This window comes from Argentina anserina, chromosome 7, assembly GCF_933775445.1.
Source record: "Argentina anserina chromosome 7, drPotAnse1.1, whole genome shotgun sequence".
Taxonomy (NCBI): Eukaryota; Viridiplantae; Streptophyta; class Magnoliopsida; order Rosales; family Rosaceae; genus Argentina; species Argentina anserina.
The window spans coordinates 3921685-3930331 of NC_065878.1; the positions used below are offsets into that span (position 1 = coordinate 3921685).

At 38.3% G+C, this 8647-nt stretch overlaps 1 protein-coding gene across 2 annotated transcripts; it reads right to left on the reverse strand.

Moving 5' to 3' along the window:
- Window positions 1-205: 205 nt before the first annotated feature.
- LOC126803160 (110 kDa U5 small nuclear ribonucleoprotein component CLO) lies at window positions 206-5883 on the reverse strand. Of its 2 annotated transcripts, none has more exons than XM_050530920.1 (11): window positions 5775-5883; window positions 4834-5584; window positions 4067-4135; window positions 2761-3954; window positions 2521-2619; window positions 2286-2444; window positions 2078-2163; window positions 1803-2001; window positions 1302-1412; window positions 722-928; window positions 206-476 (listed from the first exon to the last, which is right to left on the reverse strand). In XM_050530920.1, exons 2-11 carry the CDS (start codon window positions 5566-5568, stop codon window positions 378-380), a joined length of 2958 nt encoding a protein of 985 aa, XP_050386877.1. In that variant the 5' UTR covers window positions 5569-5584; window positions 5775-5883; the 3' UTR covers window positions 206-377. The 2 variants fall into 2 exon arrangements, with proteins under 2 accessions (XP_050386877.1, XP_050386878.1); XM_050530921.1 differs by having other exon boundaries at window positions 4834-5620; window positions 5775-5877.
- Window positions 5884-8647: the final 2764 nt, after the last annotated feature.

Here is an 8647-nt window from a genome sequence, read left to right on the forward strand (position 1 = left end):
TAATAATTATTTACAAAAATCCAACAAACCACTATAGCAGCATACAGGAGTATGAAGTCATTCATCACAGTTCACTTCTACAGGGCTAATTTGTTTTTCTCTTTTCAAAAGAATAAATGTTTGTAATCTATTTTTGTTGTAATTGATCCTTCTTTGTAATATAAATAAAGAAATGTAATAGAGAAAAATGGGTTTGCACAAAAACAATAATAATTTTCAAGAATACTCTTTTCAACCAAATAGTAGCAAATTAGAAAATAGCCGGAACTTACAAGTGCATATTTCTCTTTTGGCATATACCATGACTAGATGTTTTTGTTACATCCTATTGAAATTGGCTACAATCTCCCTTTTGGACACCGAGATCATCAAGCGAGTCATATCATTTGCTGGTGAATATCAGCTTCCTGCTGAGCCAGTTCCACCATCATGGCCTCATCGAAGAATTTGCTGATGCTCACATCCTCGCTCATTCCCTGCAAATTCAACATAAAACCCATTATGTCAGGATATGATATTTACCCCACAGTTTGTATATTACCAATAGTAGCAATGCAGGAAGAAACTTGAGACTAACTTTTGTAAAGGTACAGGAAAAAAAGAGCCTATTAAGATCTGTTTTTACCATAAGTGTTTCCTTTATTGACCAATCGAAAAAGGGTAAATAGAAACACAAGATACACTAGTCACTGTGAGAAAGAAAGGGCAAGGGTGCTTATACCTTTCTACGCCTTGTCTTGACCATAAACTCACGAGCCAAGTGTTGAATCGGTGCGGGTTCAAGTGGTCGCAAAACGATACTCTTGTCAAGAGGATCCCCAGGAACTATAGCCCAGTGATCAAAGACTGAGAGGCAAAAGGCTTGTCCTTGAGTATGGTACCTCAAGTCCGTTTCAAAACCAAATGATTCTATGACTGGTAAAAATGCCTGATTTACAAGAAAAAAAGGAATTGAAAAAATACACACAAATATATTACATTATGGAAAAAAACAAGACTGACAATAAATTTTCAGGAATTTTCCCTGGGATTAGTTACTTTATATACTGACTTGAAAAACAAAAACCCACAGTATAACAGCCCCCTTCCCTTTGAAATCACAATTTCTATGAAAAAGTACCGAGGCATGTCGTTTATTCACCAAACCTTTTTTAAGAAATAAAATATTGATTCAACCCCTCATTCAGTAAAAACCCAAATCATCCAAATAGACATGCTTACTAGCAATAACCACTGCACAATATGACCCAGGACCAGTAAAATGTAATTGACTACTAAGCAAGAAAGTTCAACCACCGTACCTTCACAATGTAAGCTGGGGTCCCGGGTTGAGGAACATCGGCTGTAACATGTCCACGCCTGCGAGATAAAACAGTGTAGATTGCAGATATACAGTCGATTGGCGTTTGTATCTGAAACAAGAGCACCAAAATTATCAGACAACAAAGTACACTGCTCATCAAAGTGGACATGCATATATCAAACAATTTGGTTCCACAGGATCTCTAACTAAATGGAAAACTGTAGCTTAATACAACATATCCAGAAAATATTCATCTGTGTCATTTAAAGTAAAATAGAAATAAAGAGAAGATCCATAAGATGTACCCATGTTTAGTTTGACAAATTACATTTTAACTTCAAATAGGATAAAGGGCTATTGTCTACTAGGATTATTACTATCGCTGCGCAGACTGTTACCTCTATTTTGTTCAATTTACACCGAACGAAGCAAGCCATTTTAATAATCGAAGATTTCTGAAAACCAAGTTTTATGGCCATATAGGCTAAAGATCATTTACCTCCACATAATATACCGGCTCCATGAGTCGTGGGGTTGCCATTAGAAAAGATGAATAGGCTACACGTCGAGATGTGGGAATGATTTGACCAGATCCACGATGTAACGGCTCAGGTGCAATCCTTGCATCAACTATCTTGAACTTGACATTTCTGATGGGTTCATCACACAGGGGTCCCTCTCGAGCACCCCACTGGAACCTGTCATCAGTAATAACATGGTGAGTAATAAGAAAATCACAATACTGGGCCAAAACAAACAGAAATTGTGCATTACCCTTGCACAATCGAGTCTTTCACAGCATTCAGTAAGCTCTTATCAACTTCTGTTGAAAGTGTGTCATCTAGTAGTATGTTGGGTCCCTAAAAGATACACCTCTTGTCAAATAAAAGCATATAAATGAAAACAAAAAATGTATATAAAAAAAATCTGTTTAGATTATTACAACGTAGAACCATAAACTTTGATCCATTTAGATTATTACCTGCTTATCAGGACCAAATGCCCAAATCGACCGTGCAGCAAGAACATCCCACTCATATCTAGTCTGAAAGAAATTACCTATATCTCTCCGAGACCAATCAATGTTTACAACACCTTTCTCAATGTCTTCCGCAAGACCTCTCTCCAATGGCTCTGCAATCTACAAATTAAAGGTTTTTAGCTGGTCATAATGTGAAAATCAAATACATAATTTTGAAAATTAGATTTGTGCTTACCATAGTTATTTTATTCTTCTTGTTTGGTGTTTCAGCAAAACACTTCATCGATGAAGATTCCACAACTGTTTCGCAGAATGAAACAACAGGATCTGCAACCTACATTGTAAGTAACGCTTTAACCACAGTAAATTATCAACCAAAAAAATCAGCACTGCAAATAACTCAACATGCGAATCTGATACTTTTGACATGACTCATAAGCAAACTGAAGATGATGCATGTATGAGCAAAAAATACCTTGACTTCTACTTCAGAGTACAGTTCTCTGAGGTCCTTCATGATGGAATCCAGGTACAATTCTCCAGTACCTAAGATTGTGTGCTCCCCAGACTCCTCAACTTTAGTGATGGCAAGAGGATAACTCTTGCTGATCTTTCTAAGACCCTCCACCATCTTTGGCAACTCACTGGGATTCAGAGGCTCAGTTGCTGTTTTCACCACTGGGAGTGTATTGAACTGAAGAGGACGGAATATGTATGCATCCTCATCATAACTCTCATTACACAGAGTGGCAGTCTTCATTATGGAAGCATCCACACCTTCGATGAGAACCCAAGTACCAGGAGGAGCTTCAGCTATAGGTATCCGATCTCGAGCTTGATAAAGCCACAACTTGGTTACTTCTTTGACTGTCATGTCCTCCTCATCATCAGGTGAATAACCTTCTCCCAATACACGAACTGTCTGCCCTGTCTGAATCGTCCCACTGTAAACCCTACCAAATGCATCAAACACGCTACAGTCAGACTTTGGATACAGCTTTGTAACATTCACCATCAACGGGCCATTGGGATCACAAGTTGTCATAGCTTTGTAAATCGAAGAGTCTTTTGGTCCAGTATATGTGTGGTCCACTTTCCTTGTTGCAGCATCTTTAGGTGAAGGAATATGTTGCACGAGCATATCAGTGAAGCCCGATGCAGATCCAAAAACCGAGCTACAAGCCAATCTCAGTAGAGGCCTAACATTCAATTTGTAAGCTGCATTACTAAGGGAGACCCCAAGTTCAGCAAGAGTTGCCTCAACACTTTTTTTATGTTCTCCAATCACCTGGCTATAGATTTTATACAACGGCTCAAGCACAAACTGGACAAATGACCTTTCTCCTCCACCTGCAGGGGGCTTTCTCCTGAAAGCCCTGTCTTCAGAATGATAGTACATATCTCCCCATAGACGAGAAGCAAACTGGTCGGCATCAAAAGCGATCCCATGAAGCTTAACATAAAGCTTCGCAAATGATTGCAATGTGAATGACCATCCTGCAGTCGCACTTGCAAAGCATACATTTCCAGCAACAGGATCAATAACTTGTACATGACCAGCAGTTGAAGAGGCAGCCGTTATGTGATTATTAATCACTTCCAGAGTATGCCTAAGCATGAAGTAAGCATCTCTCGGGGGCAATTTAAGTTCTGTTATCAACCTGTCAACCTGTGAAAGGAAATTGCAGCCCATCAGAATTACAGTATAGTCAACAGAGGTACACCACTCTATAAAATGATCTAGGTAAAAAGGAACAGCCTCTGAATAAAAGAAAATCGACCTTGTTGATTACAACCACAATTGGTAGGCGCTCTTGGATTGCATGACGTATAGCCCTCTCAGTATTTACCTGTTGATCAAAATCACAAAACTTTATAACCATGCCGAATACTAAATGCCCCACAAAACCAAGTCACACAACTCAGCGTAGCAAAATATAATTAAAAGGTCGAAAGTAAATGCATTGAGGGTAATAGAAAACTGTTTCAAATAAGTGACAAGAGCGTAGAGACAATATTAATGAATGTAGTGAACAGGCCTTGCATACTCAGGAGAGTATGTCCCCAGAGACTATGAAAATCATTGTAACTTCACGAAATTACTATAATTGATTGGATATATAAAGTGAATACTGATGCGTACGATATAGCACTCATTGGAAATGAGAATTAAACAATTAGCTTCTTTTTAAATCTCAGGAAAAAGTAATTTTACTATGAGCGTAATACATATGAAATTTTTTGCAAGGAAGCATGCTGGAAGGCTAGTTCTCCTAAGCTGAGGCACTAATATGTGGTAGCCATGTCATGTTGAAACATGCATAAGCGTTCTAAGCAAGTATATCCTGCAACTGGCACAGGATATACCAAACACTTTAAGTTCCTGCATACAAGACAGGTCGGTTCTCATTGGTTCAGGGTTTCAAACATTTCACGATAAGCTGTATAATCCAGTTCTAATATAGAAAATTATAGCATCACCAACCAGTGAACCATTACATATTCACTACCCATGAAATAATAATAAAGGAAAGATAAAGTTACTCACCATCATCCCTTCTGCAGCATCCACAATGAGGACAACGCCATCAGCGAGCCTGAGGGAAGCAGTCATTTCATCAGAGAAATTAACATGCCCAGGAGTATCCATGACATTGCACAGGTACGACTTTGATTTGCTATCCTCAAGCACAAGCGACATCGGAACAGCCTTAATCGATATCCTCCTCTCCTGCTCATCAATCCTCGTATCAGTATACCTCATGTGCTTGTCGCTATTTGCATCAAAAGTAGCCATATGATGTGTCTGCTCCACCAACATATCCATAAACACAGTCTTCCCATGCTGTAAATGCCCCACCAGCGCCACATTCCTCACCAGCGCCGGGTTCGACATCAGCCCCACAAGAAACTGCGTCGACACATAAGTCGATGAGTCCTTAACCCCAACCTCAAACTTAATATCCCGCACGGGCTTGATAATCGGCTGCTCCAGCGGTTGCGCATCCTCATCCATGACCAAAGTCTCCACATCCTCACCGTAAACCTCCTCGGCAGTAGGATAGTACTTCTTGTCCTCAGCAAGCACAACCTGGTTATCCATATCGACATCATTCGAAGCAGTCAGCCACCCATTCGGAGCATCGTCGCCGTCGGATGCCGCGCCTCTATCATCTAACCTATCCGGAAGCTCCTCATCGTCTTCCTCCCTATCACTCTCCTGGTCAGACTCGATTTCGGGCCCTATATAGTTCCCGAACTCGTCGTAAAGACTATCATCCATCTTCAGCAACTCAGATCTGCTATTCCACACAGCTAAATTAGCTCGTTTATCACTACAAGTTTGATATCGAACGATTTAGGGTTCAAATGGCACAAAATTAAACGCGAAAATCAGATTAGGTTTATAAATTAGGGTTGAGGTTTGAAATGTGAGCATAAGGAGAATAGATAAATGGAGGAGTGAAGGAAGGGAGAGAGATTACGTACCTGGAAATCGGAGGTTTCTAGGGCAAAGAGAGCCAAGAGTCGAGTGTAAGTGAAAGGAAGGGTTTTAAGAGGGGGCAGCGTATTTGGACCTGCAGCGGTAAGAGAGATTATTTATAGACAGATTCAACGGCGTCGTTTGAGCTATTTAGATCTTTTTTAACCTTTTTTTTTTTTAAGAGGAACCTAGAATGTGGGAAACATCACTATGCACAGGGGACAAAGAACCGAATCCGGGGCAATATGACTAATCTTTGATATAACGTCCTGAATAATAGTACGAGTACTCCCTCACCACTCAAGGAAGACCTCAAATACTAGCAAGGTGTGCAAGATAATCGTCAACACCATTTGCTTTCTCTATATAGACTCACATGTAAACATAAATGTCTTATAATCCTCCATAACACGACCCAAATTAGAAAAAACATGAGTACTCCCTAACCACTCAGTCACTCACCTGGAGGTCATATACTAGCAAGGTGTGCAAGATAATCAACAACACCATTTACTTTCTCTATATGTGAGCTAGATCCGGATAGACTGAAACGTAGACATAAATGTCTTACAATCCTCTATAACACGACCCAACTTAGAAAAATACCACCCTCTCGACCTACAACTTTAAGAAGAATAGACTTACTCTCAACATCTGCATGCAACCAACCTTGGCGAATACCAAGTTGCAAACCTACCCGACATGCTTCAAACTCCACATGCAATTATGCAAAGCGGAGTGAGCAAATTCAAACTGCATTGCAATAGTGGTAATTCCCACACCTTCCTTGTTTTGAACTATCACACTAAAACCATGAGCAAAGAAACAATAGTCTCTAACACCCCCCCCCCCCGCCCTTAAGTTGTCAAGGTTAGATTTTGTGTGTTACTGTTTTTAAGTCAAATAACTCTACGCTATTTATGTTCGTTCACCACTCCCTAATCAAAGAAACAATTATCTATGCATAAAAATATCAATCAATTAGTATACATATATACAAGTATAGTGTGGATGCTTGGGTTTCAATGGTTCAATATTTTCTAATAAATCTAATGCACAATATTGCTCCCTAACCCAGCTCAATAAGTGTACATCCAAAATAAGAGAATAAGACACGAGTACGTAAACTTTTTATTTTTTGTTGAATGAGTACAAAGACTTGATGAAATGTTTTCCCCTTCAAACATCAGTGAAAGTACATATTTATGTTGATATTCTCATACAAAGTGCAATATGCATAAGTTTCCTTAGTTGGTTGTGCTCTTCTATCTTTTTTAATTCTAATTTTGTTGAATTAGAATTATCTATTACAATTAAAGTGATGTGCTTAAAAGAAGTTATAATTTGATTAGAACTTATACGTGCGGAAAGGAAAGAAGCCTAATGTGACTAGATTTTTATGTGCTGGATTATCTGATTGAATTCCTTTATTAATACCGATTTTATTGGTATTAGTATCAGAATTTAATTTCCTAATATATATGTTGTTGCATAGGGAAAGAAGTCCATATGTGATTATGACGTTCTTTTATTGATTATGAGATCGACATATCGTAATATCAAGATTCTGTTGTAGAGAAAATAGAATGATCTACTCATTTCATTGATAATCCCCTTTATATAGGGGTCAAGATTACAATAGAAATAAATGGTAATTACAGTGGCAATTAAGGCTACATAATGGTGATTGATCCGTTACATCTGTTGACCATAAACGTCATTAACTTATTCCTTTATTTGTTTTAACAAATGCACACTAATGGTGTTTTTACTTCAAGACTCCCCCTTGTGCCGAGTTTAAAGATATAATGGTGCATAAGATGTTGCCTCATTAAAAACCTTATCAAGTAACAAAACCCAATGGGAGAAAATAAAACATTTGTCGAAGGAGAAAAGAACACAACGCACCTATTACATTTAAGATTAACATATATGTGCTAGACTCCCCCTGATGTCTGCATCTCCCCCTGATCTTTACATTAATCATGGGAGTTTTGATAACTTTTGCATATTTAATGATGCATCTTATTTGGTACGTATTTCTTTACGCCAAATGTGTAACGACGTGAATAGAATTCATTCTCATCATGTCGTTTTATCTTTTTTTTTACATGGACTATAAACCTAAACCTTTAGGAATTGTTGTTGTGTGGGCGCTAAGCTATACATCGAATGAGAGGTCAAGTCAAGTATATTGTGTTTAGTGCAATAATGCGTCTTTGCACTTGTATATGAAATCTCATTTCCTGACACTTATTCGTCATCTTTCATTTAGACGAAAACGGATCTATCTTTAAAGACTTCGACTGATCATGGGAGCTATGGAAGTCTCACTTTTAACATTTAGAAGCCTCACTTAAAAGCCGATTGATGATTAATCATCAATATTACAGTCCTCAAGATCCATTTTGAGACTGTGTCTTCCCAATGATCTTTTTCATTCTCGACTTAGGAATTGTAATGGCGACATTTTTTTAGTTCATCAAAAGATTCTGCAAATCCATATTGAATACACAATGACATAACACATCTGATCCCTATTCATAATCAAGTATTTTACTTCGTGAACATTTCAATTCTTTTTGTAACGCTACGTGATCTAGAACAATTTCTTGGGTGGATAAAGTCTGTTCTATGACTTTCATGTATATCTATTAATTTCGATCCCCATAGAGATACCTTATTTCACCATTCATAAGCTGCATTTGTCAGTTTTTCTGAAACTACCAAACTGATAAGGTAGTGGAGTGCAATGACTTCCATTACGAGAATATCTCTTTATGGTCCATTATAAAAGGATATTTCTCGTAGTCAATTCCAGTGCGTTTGTGAGAGACCTTGCGCCATAGGGTGAGTCTATACTCTTAATTCTCATACG

What these genes read in the sequence shown, in the direction of transcription:
- LOC126803160 (XM_050530920.1), bottom strand. Translation starts at nt 5,568, where the DNA reads ATGGATGATAGTCTTTACGACGAGTTCGGGAACTATATAGGGCCCGAA. An exon ending in TTGTGGTTGTAATCAACAAG is followed by an intron (nt 3,955 to 4,066) that starts GTCGATTTTCTT and finishes TTCCTTTCACAG; the next exon opens with GTTGACAGGTTGATAACAGA. An exon ending in CATTTGGTCCTGATAAGCAG is followed by an intron (nt 2,164 to 2,285) that starts GTAATAATCTAA and finishes TGTATCTTTTAG; the next exon opens with GGACCCAACATACTACTAGA.